The sequence below is a fragment of the Stegodyphus dumicola genome, chromosome X2 (genome assembly GCF_044657685.1).
Source record: "Stegodyphus dumicola isolate Sdum_Otavi_A_Nest chromosome X2, ASM4465768v1".
Classification (NCBI taxonomy): Eukaryota; Metazoa; Arthropoda; class Arachnida; order Araneae; family Eresidae; genus Stegodyphus; species Stegodyphus dumicola.
This window is the reverse complement of record NC_140781.1, coordinates 83,457,157-83,482,643: the sequence shown is the minus strand read 5'-3', so window position 1 is coordinate 83,482,643 and position 25,487 is coordinate 83,457,157. Positions and strand designations below refer to the sequence as shown.

General features: G+C 30.8%; 1 protein-coding gene across 2 annotated transcripts in view; it reads left to right on the top strand.

Moving 5' to 3' along the window:
* LOC118185973 (calcium and integrin-binding protein 1-like) overlaps positions 1-25,487 on the top strand; it is a 62,282-nt gene that overhangs the window by 24,454 nt on the left and 12,341 nt on the right. For both annotated transcript variants that reach the window (XM_085810006.1, XM_085810005.1), the window contains 4 exons: positions 3,133-3,232; positions 4,948-5,095; positions 8,587-8,702; positions 14,881-14,969. In XM_085810006.1, coding sequence (XP_085666132.1) covers positions 3,133-3,232; positions 4,948-5,095; positions 8,587-8,702; positions 14,881-14,969 — 453 coding nt within the window. The remainder of the gene's footprint in view (positions 1-3,132; positions 3,233-4,947; positions 5,096-8,586; positions 8,703-14,880; positions 14,970-25,487) is intronic.

Here is a 25,487-nt window from a genome sequence, read left to right as displayed (position 1 = left end):
TTACGCGAACTGCGTCTTCGATCTTGTTCACTCAGACAATGGATTTGGGTGAAATTTTCATGTAATAAACTCAGTTTTTCAGGTTAAAAATTAATTTGATTTCTTAGTATTTAATATCATTAGTTGCAGAAAAATTAGCTCTTTAATTTGACATAACTTTCGTTTTTCTAACTTTAATTGCATTTTAGTTATGAGCTTTAATTAATAGTTTTTTTCCCGTTTTCATGGTGTTTTCTCTTGTGGGGGAAGAAATGCCCTTTTCCAGTAGAATTGTTGTTTTTTTCGAGTTTTCAGCATTCTTTCGTTGGGATGGCTTGCAGGGTTGTTGAAATTCCAAGTCTCCCCTTTCACTAGGCGTGGTTATTTTGGCGGCGGCTTGGCGACTTAGAATTTCCGTTGGGGTTTCAAAGTGGTGGCTTTGGCGAGTTTGCTAACATGAAGGAATGCTGTAGTTGCAACTGGTTTAACTTTTGGAGAGGAGGGAGTTGTGCCAGTTGGAGTTCCGGCGTGCTCCCTTTTAACGGGTTGTTTTGGGGAAGGAGGTGACTTTTTGACTGTTTTTCACTTGCCGTGAAGTAGTGCTGGCCTACAGCTGAATTTTGTTTGGAATCATGTTCAAGAAAATGAAAAGGGTGATAGGGCCCTTGTTAGGCCGTTGCTTCTCGAGTTTTACTTAAATGTATTGGCTCAAGTAGCCGTTTCTCGTGGCCCTCGGCCCGAGGAAATTTTCGGCATCTTTAAATAGCTCTTCCACCAGCATAGGTAATAGCTCTATAAAATGTGCATGATCTTCTACTTCAGCATCGATAATAGCTCCTCCGTCAGCATAGAATATAGCACTACTAAAAATGGATGATCTACACTTCTGCATCGATTCTGTGCATTTGGTTTTTTTTTCAAGAAAAATTTTAAAGTTACAAATTCCGTGTCCACAACTACAGGAACTTTTCCTAACGTCTCCTTGGGTGTGTCAACAGTTGGTTTCAAGAAAATGGGTTTGGAGTTCCACCGCCTCTTACTCGCCAACCAGGCTCCTGTGAAGTTTCAGCTAAGTGATTTGTATTTTTTTTGTTTAAAGTAACTTAATTAGAATGGCTAGGAAAAATTATTATTAGTTAAATAATTTAATTAAAGCGAGAAATTATTTTGATCGTTAAGATTTTTATATCAGGTGAAATTAATTGGGTTTCATTACTACGCGGTTGGAATAAGTTGTCTGTTAAGTTGTAAAGCCTGATTTATATTTAAATATTTTACCCGGTTTATTTTCTCATCTCACAACTCAAAAAATTATAATGTGCAATTAGCAATTAGTATCATTCCGGTTTATTTTCTCATCTCAAAACTCTAAAGTGATAATGTGCAATAAGAAATTTGTAACATTTTGTTTTTGTAACTAAGTTCATAAATAATTATTCTGTGTAGAATGCTCTTGCAAAGTGTAAATTGTTAAATATTATTTTCTCTTTTTTTCCTCCTCGGGGAGGGTTGTTATTCTCTCATACCAAGTAAATGATTATGCTTACCAGTATGAATTCAATATAATGTTTGATATTGCTGAATGTTTTGAAGGAAAATTGTGAGTTTATTTTGTTAATGTATACCTTTTATTTATTCAATCATTTCTCCCTAACTGGTTAAAACTTTTAAAAAATATAAATTGCTTAAGAGTTAAAATAAATAAGTTTTTCTAGATCAATCGATGGTTAAATTTATTTTGTGTGCTCATGATTTTTACCAGTCTTTTACTCAAATTGATTTCAGGGTTAATCCGGAAGAAACACAACGCAATGTTAATTTTTATTGGTACTAGTATCTTATTGTTGAATTGAGTTTTATTTCATTTGTTGTGGTCAATTAGTAGGGTGCCTTTTTGGGTATTTTCAAAAACGACATAACACAAAAGTACCAGATTATTTCCTTTTGACTTGATCTGGCATCTTCTCCTCTTTATAATTATTTAAATAAAATATATTCCTGTATAACCAAAGGAAACAACTTTGAATTATTCTGTACCTTCTGGAAATCAGTTTGTGGTGATGTTTTGAAATTTTTGGTTGTTGTAATACTTCTTAACTCATAATTTTGGTTTATTGAAGAATCAAGGTGCATTCAAGTGAAGTGGAGAAAACAATTAAGGGACTTGAATATCGTTAATGGCAGATGTTACCGTGATTGTAAGAAAAGCTACAAGAGAAAAGAACTGACCTTGAAGTTTAGTGGCAACTGTTTCATTTCACTTTGCTGTTTATATTGCAATTTAAAATAATGCCTGATTTTTTTGTTTCCTGCCGGAAAAATTTATGAATACTTCTGTTTTCTTGAAGAATTTTTTTTAGCTGCTGGGTAAAAAAATAATAAAAAAAAAAAGATACCTTGGCAGATTAACATCCTCTGCTTCACCTGAATTTTTTTTTTAAAACTTGAACTGTCAAATTTATGCAGTCATGCATGCTTCTGATTTGGTCTGCTCTCAAGTGAAGTAAATTAAAAAACTTAAGAGTAAAAACACTTTTACACAAATGATCTCATTAGGTTGAATCCTAGCCAACAATTCCGCATGTGTTACCTGAACATGAGGTAGTTTTACTTAGAAAGTCTTCCTTGCTTAGAAGCAGATAGTTTTTGCATGCTTTTCCTTATTAAATATTTCATAAGAGATAAGCTTTATAATTTTTACTTTCCTTTTTTTTTTTAACAGCTAAATTTAATATCTGAATTTACTTAATGTTAAATGTGTGAGCTTTCACTTCTTCTCAACAGGATTTTAGAGATGTTATTGGCAAAACTGTCCTTAAAACTGTGAATTATGTACCTTTGTTCACTGATCTTCAGTTCATTAAAATTGAATGATGGCTCATGCTTTTCCTCATGGGTAATGTGAATAGAGGTTGTAGAGCATTATTATTTGTATTATAATATTTAAGAATTTGCATGCTTATCTTTCATTTGTAATGTACTATGTTTAAATTTTTAGTTTTATGCAGTGTTTTTATTATTATTTAATTTCATAGGTTGGTTAATTTGCGATATAGAATATAGCAATCTGTTTCATTTTAGTTCGTTTTCAGTTTACATTTTTATAACTTCTCTTATTATTTCTCATGCTTTTTCTCTCATTTTATTTTTTAGAGCTTATTATCGTTTTTGCAGTTATGAACCATTGTACAGTCTTGGGCCCAAAAATCCTTGCTATCCCTTGGAAAGAGTTGGAGAACTGCCAGAATTTCATGTGATTAGACATTATTTTTAAACAGTTACATTAAAAGAATTGAGTTTTTAAGTTTTATTTAGTGCAATTTTTGTTTAGTAGCTGTTGTGTAGTCATTATACAAATTAAGTAATACTTTTCAGATTAAACTTTTAATCTCTTAGAACCATTTTAATGTATCTGAAGGTATTAATAGCAAACAGGTAATGTGACACAGAAGCATATTTATTTTTATACAGTGTTTTATTAATAAATTTTTATTCATTCTCAGTGAATTCAATTATTTTCTTTTTTTAAGTAATTAAATTTCTCGTTATGTTTTTAGTCTTAAATATGTAATGTAAGTAGTTTGCAAATGTAAGTTTTTAATTATTTTTAGGAATGTTACTAAAAAATATATACATATTTAAAATTTATTATTAAAATAATGTGAACATTAAGATATCACATACAGGCTAAGCAAAAATTCTTTTCTCAATTAAAAGAAAAATATTTGTATGAAATAACTCGAGAAGATAGAAATATGTAATTTTTATCATTGCATAGTCCTATTGTTCTAAGTTTTTAATTATTTTAGTGTCATGATGCCAAGGAATAGTTAGTAAGGAAAGTGTTTCAGTTACAAAAAAAGTTAAGCATATTTTATTATATCATGGAACTAAATTCCCTATCAGCAGTGGTTTAGAAATTCATACAGGTGTAATCATCCAGATGTTAATAGCATTAGAAATTGGTGACCTTTGGAGAAGTGCCAGATCGGTGGACAGAGGACTTTTCAATGACCAAGTCTTTGTTACACCAGTTTGTGATATTGCTAGTTTGAAGGCCAGAATAATGCATGCTGTGCCAAATGTTACACAGCAGATATTAGATAATATGTGGTGAGAACTGGAATACCAATTTGAATTTCTCCAAGCTCTTGATGGGTCGCATACTGATATTTACTAATGTAAAACTATTCATTAAAAAAAAAAAAAAAAAAAAAAAAAGTTACCATAGTTACCATTTCCAAAACACCATATAATTATGAAAGGCTTTGCACATTAAAAAAAAAAAATTATTATTATTTTTTTTAAATTTTGGGCAGGACTTTTCCTCTTACTGTATAATCATTTGGATCTTTCATCTGAAATTAAGCTATCGGCTATTAATATATGCTACTTCAAACATTCAAAATTCATTATGACATGAACTGATAAAACTGCAATGTCTGTGTGAATGTGTACTGTTTTACATACTAAGTCTAGATGTTACTAATAAAGTCAGTAAAATAGAATAAGCATATATATAATTTCCATGTTTGAAAGGGTGCATCTCATTTCTAGCCTGAAATTCTATATGATTTAGTTTCTATATGATAAGTATTGTGTGTGTGTGTTTTTTTCTAATTTATGTTTGTGACTAAAAAAATTCTGTATATAGCCAATACTACATTTTCATTTGAAAATTTGCTGAGGATAATAATGCTATCTAAATGTTATTAATAGGTTTTTAAAATCATAAATACTCATTAAAACTTTGTCATTTTATTAGTTAATTCAAATTATAATATTGTTCAGGTACTTAGGTAACAGGTACGTAAATTAATTAAAATTAGGTAAAACAGCAATCATATTTTGATGTAGGTATGCCAAAATAAGGTTATTAAGTTTTATATTTGCATGTTTCTCTTCTTATTTGATTGTTCAGATATTTTAAAGTTACACAAGATTTATTTGTTTATTACCTTTACCTAGTACAATCCTTTCAAAGATCGAATGATCAAAGTATTTGCAACATCTGTGGAAGGGTACCTGACATTTGAAGATTATCTTGATATGTTATCTGTGTTTAGTGAGAGAGCCCCCATGAGTCTGAAAGCTGAATATGCATTTAAAATATATGGTATTTCTTTCTGTTTCAAAATAGCTTTTGTAGTTTAAATGTTATAATCATCTCCCTTATTATAGTATATAATAGATTAAAGTGCTTTTACTCTGATCTATGAATTAAAATCATGAAGTATGTAACTTTTATTATAGATTTTATTCTTAGACCTTTTGATTTTGGCAGCTCAGGATATTTTTTAAATATATTTTTTTTTATTGCATAGTACATAAAGGCAGCATAATTATGAATATTTTTCCTTAAATAATGAACTTTTAGATTATTAATTTTAATTTATTTCATTTATGTGATTCCAGTTTATTTACATAAAGTGTAACTTCAATTTGAAATTTTGATGTATCCAGAGTCCAAAAGTTATCAATAGTCTTTTTGTTATGGCAAATATGCACATTAATGCGATTCACTAGTTAAATCTTTTCTTTTCCCAAAAGTGGTCCAGATTTTGCCATGAAACTGCTGGATTAAAATTATCAAGATGAATATGTATTTTGCTTTTGTATTAATGATGATATAATTTAAATGAATATTTTAGCTCTAAAATCCTCATACTAAGACCTTTCAGATGAATTTTTTCGTTGAAGAAGACAAAGAACATAAATAGTTTAAGCACAAGCCCACAAGTGTTCTATTGTAACTAATAAATACCTAATTTAGGACCCTTAAAATAGCTTTAGAAGTACAGTATATCACTGATTGAGGGATGGAATAGCTGAGTTGTAAAAAAAAAAAAAAAAAAAAAAAATTATGGAAGGGTTGAAAATTATTATCATAGATTGTTAGTTTAAAGCAAAATTGTCTCTGTTGAAAAAATTGTCTCTGTTGAAATATACAAAAGGGAAAAGAAAAGTGCTTGGGGAAACAAGAAACAAGAAACACCAGTGATAGCAAATGATGATTGGGAAACACCAGTGATAGCAAATGATGATTGGGAAGTATTTTTTATGCACAACAGTGTACAGTTTCATGCTATTTAATCGGGAGTTCTGACATTTTATACAAGTTTGAATTCAGTGACATTGTTCAAGGTCTGCCACAAATATTGTTTTGTAATGCCTTTTATGACTTAGCTTCCTTGTTATTTACAATGCATTTTTCTTGTTTTTAATACTTGATTACCAAATCAACTTATTCTCCAAATGATGTAGCTTCAGAATGCAAGAAAACTTTTAATGGTATTTTTTCTATCAATTGTAATGTAGGTTATTACTCCTTCATGTGCTTTTTAACTGCCCTCACATTCACTGTGATTTTGTATTCATGGATTTGATCTCTAATATTACCCCAGTTAATTGGGCATTGACTGTAGTTGTTTCCTCCTTCTTGGCAAAGTTTGACCAGTGTTAATCTTTTATATCAGCATTAAATAAATCATATGTTTATTCTAAAGTAATCTGTCCTCCTTTGAACAATGTTGTATTTCTGTAATATTTTCATGAGTAAATCTGAAGATTCTCAACCGTTCTTCAGTAATCTATGATTCTAAACAAGAAAATAGTTTTCAATTAATTTTGCAAGTTCTGAGTACTCATAAAAACAATTATGAAGCTAATAAAATAATTTTGATCATGTGATTAAAAGACTGAAACTAGGGCTCAGAAATTTATTAGTGAGTAATTGGCAACCACTGTGTGCAATATAGATTCATGCAGTGGTTCTCAAACTGCAGTGCGTATACTGCCAGGGACACATGAGAGATATCTATAAGGTATGGAAGCAACTATCAAGAAAATATAATAAAAATTATTCCTTTCTCTAATAGAAAAGAAGATAAATTTTTCTTCAAATTGACAAATGTAATCTTTATCATTCTCTGCTATTTTCATTTGAATTATCCGTATTACTGCTGTGAAGTTGCTTCAGGTACAAGGAGTATTTTATGCTTTTATTTATAAATATTGGATTTCCATTAATCACTCTAGTTGAAAGTAGCTTCAAGTTTACATTTTTTTTCCTTTGCAAAAATAAAAACATTTGCAAAAACAAAGTAAGAATTTTATATCTTGTTTTCATTAATATGGTAGATGGCTAATTAAAGACAAAAATTAAAATCAAATATAAATGTATGTGTTATGAAGACATTATTTGTATGTGTTATGAAGACAAGTGTTTTTGGAACCTTCTCTGGTTAAGACCATCATGGTCAGGAATATTTATTTCTCTGAGAGCTTAAAAATGCAAACTTTTAAATGCAACTCTTTTCAAATTGCAGGCTACCAGGCTTCTTGTCAAAAAAGGAAAATGGGGAGAACATTTAGTTGTCTTGTAATATATCCATCAGTCTCAGCATTGTATTTAATTTTGAGTTGCTGAGATTGATTGATGTTCCACTAATCACTGATCATACCATCAAGTTTATATTGCCTTTTTAAATACTATATCTGTGTGAGAATATTTTTATACAATTGCCCATCTAAAGAGTATAACCCACAGTAGGCTAAATTTGGAACCAGACTTCTTGAAAATTTTACCTGAATGTGAGACAACACAAAATTGTAGGAAATGGCGTGTGCACACACTTGTCTATCTGAATTGAGAATTCCTATTCTTTCAACTCCAAAATTAGGATTAAAAACGTTGATTAGCAAAATATGTATTGGAATAATATTTACAGTTTGCTGAAAGCTCCCCACCCCTTCCCCCCAAAAAAACTTTTCTACAAACATTTCAAAGCAAACGCCCCTTAACTGATCATACTGATTCTTAATAAAAGACAGTTAAATTAGCATTTTTGAAGTAATTTTGTCACTTTGGGGATATTTTTACTAAAAATGCATTAACCATCTGGATTAAAAATAATCTTAATAATGCATAAATTTTTATACCTTGTTGATTGGGAAAATTTTATCTTGGGAGAAGGTGATATCTTAGATTTTTACAAATGAGAATCACTGGTTTAATATACAGGTGTCGTTTTTATTAAAGAAATCTAAACTTTCATTCAAAGAGAAAGCTCAAGTCTACAAGTGCCTATTATTTTAAATTCCTTAACAATGTATTTAATTTTTCTTCTGTTAAATTTTTTTTCGTTCATTAAAATTTCTCAATTTTAGCATATTATTCAATTTTTATTTGTGACTATTTTTTGGTGTGTGAAGTTTTTATGTTTCTTTATAGTTTGAGATTTATTTTATTCATATTTTTTTACTCTTAATAAGTATTTGATGTGCATTGATTACACGTTATTGTTTATATTTTGTATTTAATGAGAAATATCAAAATTAAATAATTTTTCGAATGCTATTCCGAAAATATTTTTTCATTCATTCTTTTGAAGGTGTCATTAATTCTTTAAAGGTTTGTTCTTAAATTTTTACTGTATAGTTGTGAATTTTAGTAATTTTTGTTGATAAAATAATTGACATCCTTGTTGAAATTAACGAATGCAATTTTTACACTCATCTTCATTTACTTTGTAGCATAACATGTTTTAGTTTTTTTTCCCTTTCATTTTTTTTCCCATTTTAGTTTATTGTAATGTTTTTCCACAGATTTTGATGGTGATGATTTAATTTCTAAGGATGATCTTGAAGAACTCCTAACACGTCTTCTAGGAACAGAGTCATATGACGTACCAGAGCGTGATATTCAAGAAGTGCTCAAAACTGTAAATATATGTTTTTAAATACTTCTATATACAGTAGACTCTCAAATTTATGGACTTAAAAATTGTTTAAAAATTAAACATTCATAAGAGAGGAATATTAAAAACCGTAATCTTTTCAGAACCAGTGCTATAATTTAAAAAAATATATATTGCTTTTAAAAGCATGAGTTCACTGCATCGATGCGCAGAATTAATTATTGTTATATTACTAATATTCTTCTTAAGCAACATTATTCTTTATATATGGTGAAAATTAAATTAATTGTGAAGATTTTAGTGAATTAATCTGTGATTGTGTTCATTACTGGTTTCTGTTTGCGTTGTTAGGTAAATTCTTGTAAAAGTGATTTATATTTCTGAAGTCTCAGTCAATAATGTAAATCTTAAAATGTAATAATAGTAAGTCGCACTGTTATTATCACATACTCTTTTGCAATGGATAATTTAAAGTCGTGCAATGGCATATACTTTGCCTTTAAACCTGATAACTGCTGCAAATATCTTTAATAAAAAGCCATGCATTCATCTACATATATCTAACAAATGGAAATTTTTCTTAAGCGGTACCTTTTCCCTCCGTATATCAACACGGTAAAGTTCTACAAATGTGAAGTCCATGCATCTCCATTCCTTTGCTATAAACATCTATAATATGTTGGGGGGGGAGGTTGTTGTCATCTATAAATTTTTTTTTGATGAAACAGACCTCCTTCACAAGTCTTTCAGAGGTTCTACTCCACCAAATGCAGAAATCTCAGTCACACATTTATTATCAGGCTATTTTAACAGAGTAATATTCAGAAACAAAATTATAATTTCCACATCCAAATGCTTTTAAATTATTTCCAATTTTGGTAAATAGGCCTTTCTTTTTAAATTTTTTTCTGAACTCGATTTTCACATACCATTCTTGGCATTAATAAATTACGGACTTGAAAAGCTATGTGGTAAGAAGACACAGAGTGAAAACAATTTTATGTCCCACTTGTGTGGCTTGTTTTTAATATACTGCTTTAGTGTACTTTTACCCTTGAATGGGATTGAATAAGCTCATCAACACTGATATGCTCTTCTTTATCGGATTTTTTCAAAGTTCTCATAAAGTTCATCTATCGGTGGCCTAGTTTTATAGTCTGTCATAACCAGGTTGACCATGGGTATATTTTTGTTGTCACTGACATGAAGATATTGTCTCAAAGAGATGTTTGATCCTTTAAAATACAGCCCTGACTAAACTGTTTGATTCCTCTTTTACAAATTCATTTGGTTATCAATCATTTGGTTATGCTGCACAAGTTATTAACTCGGAAAAGCTAGTGGATCATCCAAAACGTTCTGTGAGCCCAACAGCAGCCAAATGGTAAAATCGCTAAGCTCTGGTAATTCTGATATGGGTTTGATTCCAGGCGAATGGGATGGCTACCTGAACATTTTCAGGGTTTTCTCCATGTGTAGCATGTATGGGCCATTTTCCTTTAGAAAGTATCCCTTCCCTTAGGCAGATAGCCGTAGTGTGCTCTACCATAATCAATCAAAGTGAACCAAAAAGTTCTGCAGTTTTTTATGATAAATACAAATGAAGTAGTACAAAAACATAAAAAGTTTCATGGAATCGCATGAGCACCATTTTTTTCTATGGTACTTTTCCATCTCTTCAGCAGCTGGAATTTTTTTTTTTTTTTTTTTTTTTTTTTTTTTAAGTCTTAAGGTTTATTCATGAAAAAGTTATTGAGATGCTGTATTCTTCAAAGAAATGAACTGTTGAGTCTGTTGCCAAATATTAGGTATTATTCTTTCGTATTTAATCTGTGTGTTACTAATTAACAAGCTAAACTATTTAAAAGCAATAGATGCAGTTCTAATTTTTTTCTGCTTTTTCAATCTGATTGACTTAAATAAAAATGTATTTAACTAATGGTATGTCTAATTAAAAGCATTATATATTTTTATAAAACTACATTGATTTTTTTTTCACTTTTTAAATACACAGAAGCTACATTATAGTCCTTCCTTAGTCGAAATGCATATTCACCTAATATCCTGTAAAATGTTTTGCTGTTCCACTGGGCCATGTTTATCAATCATATCTACTGATAAACCATATTAAACTTTAAAAGAACCCTTTTGGGTGACTGTTAAAATCTGAACCCTTTCATATTTATTATTATTATTTTTTTTATATTTAGCTTTTGTTTATGTTTTTAAGTTTAGCTTTAAAATAGGTATGACATGATGTTGTCATATCATAAATGCTTTTCTGTCGCTTGCTACTTCTTTATCAAGGTGATATCGTTATATGAAACTTTGTACTTTATCTGATTTTATACAAATTTCATAGGACAAATAAGTCATCAATTTCTTTTGTTCCTTTGCCTCTGAATACATTTCCTCAGCTGCCTCTTTCTGCTGGTTCTGAGTATTTCCAGTTCTTTCATGTTAAATTCACTTTTTCTGTTCTCTAATAACTCTTTCAAGTGTTCATTGTTAACTTTTAAGCCCAAGGCCTAGAGGCAAAATATCATTAAAATAAAAAAACAGTCATAATGTCAAATCCCCCAAATTTTGTTCATGTGATACAATCTGGCCATAATTTTTGCCAGGCTGAATTCATTGTGTTGTAAGTCACTTGTAGCCAGGTTTTGCTAATGAGAGTTAAGCATTAAATTATATTTCAGGAAGTCCCTAAGTGTTACTTTTGTAGCATAAGTTCCCTCTAAACACCTTTGAAAATAATTCATTGTTTGTAATTCACGATAACATTTATCATCCAAGGGTCATTTGTTTCAGGTAATTTGTTCATGGTCCAGAATCTTTCAACCAATAGCCCAAATAATTTTGCAACAATAATAATAATAATATAATAATATAATGCAATAATAATATTGCAAGCCAGAAACCTAAAATAACCTTTAAAAATAATGTAAAATCATAACTTTATTATTCTTAGCCTAGCATCCATATTAAAATGTAGGCATTTCTTCTTTCACTTACTTTCCTGCAAAAATGTAATCTGTAGCTTATCTTTCTTACAGCAAATATATTATAAAAATGCAAAAAGTAAAAATAGTTGTTCAGGAGTGGACACACCGATTGCACCAATTTAGCTATGTGTGTCAAGAATAAAGAGGTATTTAACTGGCCATGACTGCAAATACATAAAGACCAGCTTATAAAATGGCTAAGACTGCACTTAAATCTTTATTTATCATCTTTCATGCATGGCCAATGGTTTGAAGATTATAGAATCGAAATCCATTGGCTCTGAAAAACCTCCTTTGATGAAAAAATTTAACTTCAGTCAAAGCCTGAGAGATCATATTCATAGCCTCAAGTATGTTAATCTTTCTGTGGGTATATTCTACAATTCTGAAGGGTGATTTAAATTAATCTCTTCCTGTCGAATCTTTTTTAAATCTGGATTATGCCTTGGTCTAAAGGTTGCAGTGGATTCATACAGTTCTTTTTAAAATAAAAAGTTCTTTTCAGATCATCAGCTGTTGGTAGGCAGTACTTTGATTTTTAGGTGATTTGATTTTTAGTCTTTACATTCTTTGTCCTTTCCTTGTGTGTGTGTGTGTGCACGCGCACACTATTCTTTAAAAATGTACACAGCCATTCATTAATTTTTATTATTTGGGCAAGGGCAAGGTTTTTGCGCATTTGAAGTATGCATGTTTCTGAGATTTTCTGCAATGTGAAGTAGAGTAGAAAAACATTAGGTCTGTCGACTTAAAATCCACGCAGTCTGTAAGATGTCAACGATATAATGGACAGGTTTTTTTGGTGAAGTATTCAGCATTATTTGGAATAAGTTTCCTTATTCAGTTTCGAAGTAAACTACCATATTCTTTTAATAATTGCTTTTATAACTGTCACCAAAAAATATTTTGCTAGAATTTCCTAAACTCGAAACTATAATTAAAGATAAGCTGATTAACCCTGTGCTGTTTTAACAGAGAGGATTACATATATTGAAAATTTTTGTAGGCTTCAAGAACAGGGCAGCAGCCAAAATGTGTGCAAAAGTACCAGTGACGTTTTGGCTCAGTATGTTTTCAGTGCTAGGTTTCATTAAAAAGACCAATATGTGTTTTACAATTCAGCAGTTGCCAAATGATGAAGTGTTTGTCGTTAAATTTCTTCATGGAAAAGAATTATCCATGGTGAAGGATTTTATTTAAGTTACCAAGATTATATTTTCATGCAGTATTGAGTGTTGAATGCATTAGGTAATGTATTTTTCAGGAGACATATTGTGCCAACCTATATGTTGGGTGATGATTAGTACTGCCTTGTTATGTTAGGAAGTACTGGAATTTTTAACTTCTGTTATGATAAGAACTAAAAATAGTACTTTTCCATTATATTAGAGTAAGGAAGTTCTAAATTATCTTTTGTGAATATTATTGAAAAATCAAATTTTTAGTCCCCCCAAAAAAGTCATGTAACTGATCAAAAGGAAGTGATTCCATATATTTGGAAGGGAAGGAGACTAGAACATCCTTAAGTTTTAAATCAGTGCTGTAAGCAGGTGTTAAGAAAATGTAAAAAAATAGTTTTTTATATCCTCTTTTATTCTTGTTTTCTTTTTACATAAATTAAGTTATGTTTAATACATATTTCTCTATTAAAAATGGGCCCACCAGTGGCTGAGCACTGGTAGTTTGGTCTGATGTTCAAATCCTACTAATGGGCTGGCCGTTTTTGTGGTTTTTCCCATGTGTTAATGTATTTACGAGCCAGTTTCCCTTAGAAAGTCTTCCATGAAGGCCTCCCTCCCCTTACACAGATAGCCCTCAAGGCTTTGCCATAATCACATAAACCAAACCAAATCAGCCTCTATTTAAAATGTGAAAAGAAATTGCTTGTAATTTTTCTTGAAGTTATCTTTATTTAATTTTCCTTTTTTTAATCTAAGTATAAAATTTTGTATTTTGTGACCTGAAATACACAAAACTCTGCACTTCAAGTGGCGAGTTGTGCAGATTTTTGATATTCTGCTGTATTATCTTTTCCATTTCTGAGTCTTTGCACAAAGCAAAATGTTGAAGTGATCTCTTCCTTTTTGGATACTTTTACATTGATCTGCTTTAAAGGCTAAGATGCTTACAGGCAGGAAGTGAATGAAGAGACCAGATTATCAACATAATAAATATATTTCAGTTGATGAGGCTTTCATTTTGTAAAATAAATTCGTAATCTAATCTTTTATAGATTCAGCTGGGACATCTGTGAATTCTCAGTGTATGACATGGCAAAAGATTCAGTATGGAATTGAAATATGACCACTGATCCAGTTAAAAAAGAAGCATGTCTCACATTCATTTGCAGCATTTTTTTTGGGGGGGGGGGCTTTCTGCATTAACATAATCCCATGTACTGGAAAATTTGATGCTCGATATTGCGTGAAGAATTTCAATACAATATCCTCAACTTTGGAGAATTTTGCACCTTAGATAAACACCATCACTTAATTAGAATTTACTCAAGCTACCCTTTCCTCTTTTTCTCTCCCCCTGTCATTCTCAAAAATAATTTTTAAATTAATCGTTTTCAGCTTGTTTTGAGAATACCCATTTTTTAGCTTTTGCTAATTCTGTATTCCTCTCAAATTCTCCAGAAATTTAAGATTTTGTCTTGATGAAAATGCTGCTCATTTTCTAGATATTTTAGTGGCAAGTTAGCTTTAAAAAAGAATGCAAAGGGAGTTAAAATTTGAGTGAAAACTTGTATACCAAATGATACAAAATAAGCCATAAGCAAACCTAATTGTTCAGCATATTTCGTTGTCTGTTTTATTCTCCTAGTGATCACCTTTTCATCCACCATGTTTAATTACACTCCCGTACTAGTCTGAGATATTCTACAACTTTATTCCCTGACCTTGTATCCCTGTGTTCACATCCAGACACTACCAAGAAAAGAAACTACTCCAGAGAACTGTCCTGAGAAAAGAAATGTTTATCTGTGATTCAGATAAACTATGTATAATCATTGTTAAGAGTTGAATAAATGAAATATTTTATCAGTTATATGAATAGGAAAGGATCAAGACAGAGATGCGTTGATGTGTAAAGGAGAAATGTACAAATAGTGCTTTACTGTATATAATATAAATTAAACTGTATCGAAAGTATAATTTTTTTGCACACTAAATAACTACTATGTTTGTTTTTAGGTGTTGAAGGATGGAGATATTGATGAAGATGGAAATATAGCATTTACTGAATTTTCACATGTTTTGCAGAGAGTTCCTGATTTTATGAAGTTAGTTACAATTTTTCCATCAAGATTTTGTTGAATGTTTCCTAATTTGAGTGCTTAAATTGCCATTGCTTCCATTAGAATTTTTCTTCTCATTTTTTTTTTCAACGTATGTTAGTTTTTCTAGTTTATTATTAAGTAAAACAGTATGTGCCCCACCAGTGGGAGAATGCTTAAGATTGCCAAATATTATTAAATCCCTGGGTCGAATCCCCAGCTGAATAAGCTGGGTGTAGACAGGGTTCATATGGTTCTTAAAAGTCTGTAGGTTTTTTGGACTCAATTTTGGCCCTTGAAAGTCCTTACTTTTGGCCAAAATCGGTGGAAGGTCCTTAATTATTTATCTAAAATTTCTGTTTTTATGACTGCCATTTTGAGTGTGAATTAGCATTTTGGAGAAGTATTTGGCAATTCACTCACAAATTTGGTTATTTTTTGAATGAGTTCATGGGTTATAATTTGTTCCTATTTCTAATATAGGGTGATTCTTTTAGAACTGACCTATTTCATTGGGCTGTAGTTTTGTTAAAAAGTATCCAATTCTAATGCAGTCTGCGGTAAAAGATTCAGGAAGGTGGAAAATTTAGTAGTCTGTCCGCTTTTTATGTGCAACACCAAAAAAGAGAAAACATAAGACATAAAGAAAACTGTGGCATTCCACAAAATTCCATACAAGAGGGACTGCATACTGTTGAAGTCAGTTTGACGTTTTACCAACATGCTACATGTCAAAACAAAGTATGGATTTGATCAGAAGTTTCTTTGGGGACTGCATTATTTCCAAAGGCTTATTTCCTCTGCTGTCACCAGATCTATCAACCTTATATTTCTTAAGGGGTTTTCTGAAGGTTCATGTCTATTGCGATAAACCACGGACACTGGATAAATTTAAGGCCATCATTTCTAGAGAAATTGGAAACATCACTGCTGACACATTGCCGAGTATTGCAGCAAGTTCGGTTATGCCTAGGCCAAAAGGGTGGTCATATTCAACACCTACTGTAGGCTAAGTGATTATACACTTTTATAACTTTTACAAACTTTCATTAGTCACGTTTGGTATGCCACATAGCAATCAGAGTTTTTAACATTTTACAGGCACAAGCCATTCTTCCTTGTATAGCATTTTGCAGTTTTTGTTATTTGTTATTTCTTTTTTCAACATTGCACATCAAAAAAGGGGATGGACCACTAAATTTTCCTCCTTGCTGAATCTTGTCGCAAGCCCCATTAAAATCGGATACTTTTTAACATAACTACAGTCCAATGAAACTAGATCAGTTCTAAAAGAATCGCGCTGTATAAACGGTGGGATATTTGAGTTTTGGGGCAAGAAGTGAAACATAAACATTTTGAAATTATTTCATTTTCTCTAATTAAGAGCTCTTAAACAGCTTTTCGCTTTTGGAAATGGGAAGTCTTTTATTAAATGGTTTTAAAATATGGGAACTTATCAACAATTTGGCGATTTTGAGATCAGTTTCTGTGGAAAATTTTTTATTCAGAAATCTGGGAATTTTTCATCGATATTTTTTAAACATTATAACATTGATAAACTTCATTAAAATTATGGTAATGTATTGAAATTATATTTAAGAAACAACATCAAAGTGAAACATTTATATTTTTCGCTGTCATATTATAAAGTGGCATTACTTTCCGTTTTATACAAAAGTTATTATACAAAAGTTTGAATCTATAAAACAATAAAGGCTATAAAGCACGGTTTATGAAACAGTCCCTAGCAAAAGCAAAATATCTATGTAATTAATTAAAAATGTCTTCTTTTTAATTTTTTCATGGTAAGAGTTTTTCCCATGTAATTGCCTCAGAATATTTAGAAATCTCCAAATATGCATCAGTTTTCTCTATAAAATTAATTGTACACTTTTTTCTTCAAAATATTTCTGGCTTTTTGTTGTTATAGAATTTGCAGGGGTAATTTTTCTTTAGGAATTTAGACATTGCAGCTTGGAAAGTTTAGAAAGATTTGAAGGCAAGATTTATTGACCCACAATTCTAGAAGTTTCAAGAAAAATGTGACAAATGAAAAATGTCTTCATGGTATTAACACATAATGCATATATTTTACAGAAAGTTTGTGAGTAATTTCTTACTTTCAAGAGAATTTTCGGAAGAATAATGAAAACATAATATTTGAATGTTTTATTTTATTATTTCTCATTAAGTCTTTTTCTTAATATATTTCTTCCCTTTATTTTCCCTACTTTTCGCAAGACGCAAGCATGCAAAATATCAAAAATGCTTCTAATCTTATCATGTGAACAGGCATTTATACGAAGGAATTTCTTTATTAGTAAAGGAATTGTAAACTGACACTATAAAAGATTCATCTTGTATGTTTCAATGCATCATATATAGGTCTGGCGCTCCCACCTGATGCAATCTCTGTGGATTGTAAATTCTGCTGCGTAGTGCCTTCCTAAATTCTGCTTCCACTGCCTGTCCTAAATTCTAAACAAAATTTTTCCATTTCTAGATTTTTTTGCTCTGTGTATCACTAAATGCTGCCGCACCAGCTCTGTAACCGTCTCTTAACATATATCATTTCATATTTATTCTGAATATTCATATTACTAAAGGAACAAAATTAGCAGCTTTTTTCTATGTGTTTTAAATGAATTTAGTTTTTTAGAATGATAGAAATCTTTATGTAAATCCAAAAATTCTAAAATAAAGAGGAAACGCATTGAAGAAAGAAACTGAATACATGATCATAAAAAAATGATTATTGAAAGATATGTACTGTTATTATTATATAAATTAATGAGTTGTATATAATTTCAGCCTTTACTGTAACTTCCCCTATCTGTTTCTTCACCAGAATGCAAATCAGTTAGATAAGTTTTTTTTAACCCTTTGCGGCGCACTATACGTTAACGTCTGAATTTCAACAAAAAAAAGTTGTATTCAGTCTATTTAGTCCTAAAGGAGTATACAGGTAAAATTTTGTAAAAATTGCACTTACTGTTTTAATTCTGTGGGTATTTCATGAGTTGAAACACTGCACCGCCAAAGCTTTTAAAAGTGTGACTAAGCGAGCATTGCAGTGAAGCACGAAAATGAATAGAAGCGTTTGTTTTGAACTATTTAGCTTTTACCAGATCAAATAAAACCTCATAGGTACGTTGTCGAAATTGACAGATATTAAGAGATATAGACGCAGAAACTAGTGGGAACATTGTTTTTCATGTTGAAACAAATTTCTAATTATTAGAAAAGATACTTAAAGAGAAGGAAATTGATATAAATTAGGCAAAATGTCTAGAAAGGCTTCAAATTAAAAAGAGGAATAAATATTTTGTTGTGTGTTGTTGCTACAAAACAAAAATGTTTTGTAGCTTTTAATTTGTAATTATCCGTATTTTAAACTGTGAAATGTAATTAAATTGGGATTTTAATAGTGCTTTTTTTAAGAAATATTTTTAAAAAACTAAATAAAATTCTATAGTGGCCATGTAAATCTATAATGACTAAAGAGTATTTAAATAAATAATTTAATTATTTGTAACTAACTACTTACCTTTAAAAGTTATATCTGCAGATTAAAGCGAATTATTGCCTATCATTAACCCTTGCCTTGGTTACAAGATACAGCACAAAAATGTAAAAATTAATATAAAACTTATTCTTTGAATCTAGTGAGTCTTAGAATAATACAAAAGAACTTATCACCTCTGGTGGTCTAGTGGCTAATTGGAACCCCAGGAATTCTAACTGACACTAACTGCATCAGACAGAGCACAACTAACATTCACAACTTGCTAACTGTCCCTACATCAGGCTCTCAGGTGTGTTCTGATCAGCAGATCTCTCTGTAGGCAAGCAACAGCCAAACCTGTGTTACTAATCATGCTGATTATGATTTTTATCTCCCATTTTAACCTATGCTGCATATCATAAAATCTACCTGCTATTTACAGGGTCCTTAAAAGTCCTTAAGTTGTTTTTACAACTGTCAGAGTGAATTGGCATTTTTGAGGAATATTTTTGGCGATTTGCTGACAAATATGGTTATCTTTTGAATGGGCAAATGTGTTCATGAGTTATAATTTGTTCCTATTTCTAATATAAATGGTGGGATAGAGTTTCTGAGTAAAAAGGTTAAACAAAGGCATTTTGAAATTATTTCATTTTTTTCTAATGAAAAGCTGTTAACCCATTAGCCGCTGGTGTTGCATTGACGCAACGGTCAAAATAAATGCGTATATAAATATAACTACCTAAGATATTTTATACCAGCAGATGATTTTGTGTAGGGAATATTATGAAGATTATTTGCTTTCAACAATCATTTTGTTTGTAATAATTAATCTCATACTTTAAGCAAAATTTTCGACCGGGTAATTTTGCTGAAAATATTTAACGAAAGAATTTCCGTCTTTATGAGTGATCTATTTTTAGTCAAGGTCACCGTTTATCAGAACATTACATCAGTCAGATGTTTATATTTGTGTTAGGAAGGAAGGGAAAACAAGTGTTGCGTTGACGCAACGTCAGTGGGAAATGGGTAGTCAATCTTCTTTTTCACTCATTCCTCTTGATGTTCTGGTTCATGTTCTGGTTGTTTAAAAATGCGTAGAACGAGGTATCTTACATTAGAAGAAGCCCTTCAAAGATTTTTTGGTGAAGAAACAGATGATGATAATGTTAATAATGACCAGAATGAAACTGATATTGTTGTTGTTCCCCCAGAAATTGCAGAGGCTGGTGACGAAGAAGAAAGGAATGGCAATGTTTTAAATAATGATAATGATATTTTACCAAATGATACTGCTGGGGAAGTTGAAATTCACGTAAGAAGTAAGTTTCAGCCTTTTAAAAGCAGTTATAGTCATACTAAAAATTTAAAAGCAGAAGACTGAAATCTTGAAGTGGATAAAAAAGGAACTGTTAGTTATGTCTCAGGAAGAACATGAAGAAAGAGATAGAAGAGAAATTATAAAAGACAAAACACAAGGAAAAACTAGTGCACAGATTTTCGATTTTCTTTTTGGTTTAGACATTTACTCTCTTCTCGTTGAACAGACAAATATATATACGCTCAAGAGGAAAAAAAAAAAAAAAAAAAAAAAAAAAAAAAAAAAAAAAAAAAAAAACAGATTTTATTGCATCTGAAGCCTATATGAGAATATTTATTGGAATATTATTGCTTACAGGATATCATTATTTACCTCAAGAAAATTGTATTGGTCTTTTGATAAGAACATTTCTGTTCCTGTTGTACGAGAATCGATATCACGTTTGCAGTACAGGAATATGAAACAGAATTTGCATTTGATAATAGTCAAATTGACAATACTGATAAATTATATGAGATGAGACTGTATCTAAAATTACTAAATATCACCACTTTTTACTACTGTAAATATAAAGTCTCTTTTAGATTTCAGACGCGAGAATGCATTATTTCTTTTGCAAACTCCTATTGAGAGTGTAGAATTAGCCAGAAATAGATCAGCAACCTAGTAAACCTAGTAAATTCAGCATTCAAAAACCATTGCATGGAGATGGTAGACATTTTATCGTAAAGTCCGTTGATAACAAAAGACTTTGTTGTAAAGAGTACCGTAGCCAGACTGTTTATAGACGCAATGTAATGTAGCTTTACATCATGATCGTAATCAAGCTTTTCATGCTTCAATCTTTCAAATGAAATAATCTGTATTTGTGAAAGAAATACAATGTATATTTTAATATTAAATTAATTACAAGTAAAGTGATTTGTAGATTTATAAAAAGTTATACAGCTAAAAAGCAATCCTGCGCTCCACTCAAAAGAAACATCACACGAGTACAATCCTACTCATTAAACATGCGTAGTCTTATTCCGCTGATGTTGCACGAACGCAACACTCGCTTTTTCCACAGGTAAGAGCACTTTTTTTTTATTTTCAATGTATATTTATGTTATAAATGCTTAATTTAATATTTGTTATTATTTTCATGAGAAAAGAAACATTCCTTGGCGGTTAATGGGTTAAACAAATTTTTGCTTTTGGGGATGTGAATTCTGTTATTACACGGTTCTAAATCTGTTGACTTATCAACATTTTGGCAATTTTAAGATCAGTTAGGAAATTTTAAATTCCGAGATCTGGGAATTTTTTGACGATTTTTTTAGAATGTTGTTGCATTGATAAATTTCATTGAAATAATGGTACTGCAATTGTAATTATATTTAAGAAATAACATTAAAATAAAGCATTTTTATTTTTCATTGTCATATTATAAAGTTCCATTTTGGTGACTTATTATACAATATTTTGAATCTGAAAACTAAGCAAGGTATAATGCTATAAAGCACAATTTACGAAACAGTTCTTAATAATAGCAAATTAGCTATGAAAGTAATTAAAAATGTCTTTTTAATTTTTTCATGGTAATAGTTTTCCCATGTAATTGTCTAAATATGAATCAGTTTTCTCTATAAAATGAATTTTGCACTTTTTCCCTCCCCTTTTTTTTTCAAAATATTTCTGGCTTTATATTGTTACAGAATTGGTAGGGGTAATTTTTCTTTAGGATTTTAGACATTGCAGCTTGGAAAGTTTTAAAGGCAAGATTTATAGATTTAAAGGCAAGATTTATAGACTCGCGATTCTAGAAGGTACCTGAAAAATATGACAAAATGAAAAATGTCTCCATGGTATTAACACATAATTTCTTACTTTTTGGAGAACGTCTAGAAGAAGAATGAAAACATAATAGTTGAGTGTTCTGCTTCTGATACTAGAATCTCCTTCTTAACATTTTTATCTTCCCTTTATTTTCTCCAATTTTTACTAAACACAAGCATGAAAAATATAAACAAATGCTTCTAATCTTATCATATGGTCAGTTATTATAGAAAAGAATTTTTTAATTAATAAAGAAATTGAAAATGGACAATTTAAAAGATTCTTCTAATATGTCGTAATGCGCCATACACAGGGCTGGGACTAGACATTTTCTCACCTGGTGCAATCTCTGTGGATTTTAAATTCTTCTGCCTGGTGCCTTTTTAAATTCTGCTTCCAAAGCCTGTCCTAAATTCTAAAAGTTTTGCCATTTCTAAATTTTGTTGCTCGGTGTGTCACTAAATTCTAAAAATTATGCCACACCAGCTCTATAACCAGACCTTACCATATATATTTCATATTTTTTCTGAATTTTCATATTACTAAAGAAATAAAATTAGCAGCTTTTTCTATGTATTCTAAATGCATTTAGTTTTTTTTTAGAATAACAGAAATCTGTAATTAAATCCAAAAAATCTAAAATGAAAAGGAAACGTGGAAGAAAGAAACTGAATACGTAAAGAGAAAGAAAGTTATTCTTCAAAGATATGTACGGTTATTATTATGTAAATTACCCAGTTGTTTACAATTTCAGCCTTTACTATAATTTCCTATTTCTATTTTCTCACCAAAATGCAAATCACTTAGACAGTTTTTAAATTGACGTTTTTGGAGTAAAAGAAAAGAGTTTTGACCTCCACTTGCTTCTTGCATTAGTGCCTGCGAGCTCTGATAATTTGTAATTATTCATCTTTGCATTACCGCTGCTGACATTTAAATTTGTTATGATGATAGAATTACTGAGTCAGCTTAGAATGAAATTAAATTGTATAGTTTTTGACCACTAGTCCATATTTTTAGTTTGAATTTGACTCTTCTTGTTTAATTACATCAACACAAGCTGTAATTGACTTTGCTAGCATAAGGACATCCCTTTATGTTCTAAGCTCTTTTTAAATAAGAAGCTTTTTTAAACCTTTGTATGATTTTGTAGTTATTTTCAGACAGAGCTATAATTTGCTTTGCATCTGTTGGGGGCGTGGACTTATACCAAATCAAGTAAACCCTCTTAGGCGCATTGTGGAGAGGTTGAGAGGTTAAGTGTGAAAACACGCAGAAACTAGTGAGAACATTGTTTCTAATTGCTAGAAGCAATTTTAGAACACAATTTCTAATTGTTAGAAAAGATGCTTAAAAAGAAGAAAATCTGTATAAATTTCTGGGAAGGCTTTAAATTACAAAGATGCATAAATATTTTGTTCAGTGTTGTTGCTACAAAACATAAATGTTTTAATGTGTAATTATTCTAATATCATTTAAGAATCAATGTCGTAAATTACGTGTATTTAAAACTGTGAAGTTTTATTAGGTAGTGATTTTAATAGGGCTTTTTTAACAAGTATTGTTAAAAAATAAATAAAATTTAATAGTGGCCATGTAAATTCATAATGACTAAGGTTATCTAATACCTAATTTAATTACTTATAACTAACTGCTTACCGTTAAAAATTATCTCTGCATATGAAAGCGAGTTATTGCCTTTCATTAACCCTTACCATGGTTACAAGATAAAACACAAAAATGTAAAATTCATGTAAAACTTATTCCTTGTATCTAGTGACACTTAAAATAATGCCAGAGTTGCCAACTCTCCCGAGTTAGGCGGGAGACTCCCGATTTTCGACCGCTCTCCCGCCAACCCGATTTACAATATATTTCTCCCGACTTTTTCTTATTCTTAAAATTTCTCACGATTTTTATGCAACTTGGCTTAATACTTTGTTATATGAATAAAAAAAAGTGCTTTTGGACGTCTGAAAGCAATTGAATTTTCTCTACATTATATCTAAAACAAAACCTTGCGAATCAGATAGCTTCTGCTTTGTGAGTAAGAGCATTATACGTATCCAGAAACGTCGTTCTCCAGTTCTCCAATGGGCTTCGAGCTCCACTGCGTGTCAGCTGGCATATATTAGCCAATGAGGACAAAGCAAGTTGTTATTTGGTCGTTCTTTTAGTTATTTCGTTCATTTTGTCCTGAGTTGTGTGAGTACACGTGCCTTAGGGAAATAGTTTTAGAAATTATCATCTTTTGTTACGTCTGCGAGAAAGGTGAAATACTCGTGTACGTTTCAAGAATCGTACACAGTTGACTTTCCTTCCATTATTTCCTCAAGGAAATGTAATAAATTTGCGATGTGTACCGCCTGTCGTTGTGATTTTTCGATTTCGTATGTTGGAAGGGCGGATGTTCTCAAACATGTGCGTACACAAAAACACAAGGATAACATGAGTTGTTTTGAAAAAAACGAAAAATTAAATTTTTCTTCGGAAACAAAGGACCAAAAACTTATTAATGCAGAATGTCTGTTCTCTGCCTGTTTACTGGAGCACAACCTGCCACTGAATGCATCGGATCACGCTGCAGCTTTATTTAGAAAAATGTTTCCCGATAGTGAAATCGCTAAGAAATACTCAAGGTGCAAGAATCAAAACAGGTGCAATTGTTAAAGAAATGGGTTTGAAAAATAAATCTTCAGTTATTGATTGCATTAAAACAGCTCCGGTCTGCCTCTCTACTGATGGAAGCAATAATACTGATTCAAAACTGTATCCAATTGTTGTTTCTTTTTTTGATCCAGAGTCTTCAGAAATTGAGTGCAGTTTACTTTATGTTCCCACTTTAGAAGGACATTTGACAGGCTTTAATATAGCACAGCTAATTATTAAAACTTTAAAAGAAAACTGCAGGCACTATGGATAATTGCTTAGCACTTGGTGCCAATAATGCACCAGTATTGGTAGGCTTGGAAGGCTGGTGTTGCAGGCATCTTAAGAAAGGAAAATTCAGATTTTCAGATGATGAGGTGCACCTGTCACCTCTTAAATTTAGCAGCTGAAAAAGGGGCAACTTCTTTACCAATAAATGTGGATGAACACATTGTTGATATTTATTATTATCTTGAAAGGAGTTCTAAAAGGAAGGAAAAATTGAAACAGTTCCAACAGCTGCATAACAGCAGTTTACAATTAGAAAACTTGGATGAAGTTATAAAATCAGCTACGATTGACACCCAGTGGAGTTTAATTGCAAAACTGAAAGGTGCTGATGGAATTTTAAAATATAGTGAACTGTCTAGAATTGTGTTGGTCCTCTTGACAGTTTCCTATAGTAATGCAGAGTGTGAGAGGATTCTCAGTGTTGTTGCGAAAACGAGGACTAAATTTACATTTAATATTAGAGATGGCACATTAGAAAAACTTTTATTAGCGAAAGCAGGCCTACGTGGCAATTGCTGTGAACACAATGATGAAGTTTCTTTCTTAAAGAAAGCAAAATCTGCCACTGTTTATAACATTTGTACGAAAAGTGATTAGTCTTTTTTTTTCTTAAACGATGCGTGTAATAAAAATTTTTTTATGTGTAAGGTATTTTTGTGTTGTTTGCATTTAAAAATTAGTTACTACTTAAAGTTAATTCATTATTAAAACTTATATTTTTATCATTTAAAAAGTCTTTTTAACATTGTGAAAAATCTCCTGATTTTTGAGTATCATAGGTTGGCAAGTATGTAATGCAAAACAGCTTATCACCTCTGGTGCTTTAGTGGATTATTAGAAGCTTAAAGTATACTGATTTACAACCCCTGGAATTCAACATGAAGCTATGACTCTTAACTGCCTCAGACAGAGCCCAGCTAACTTTCAAAATGTGCCAAAC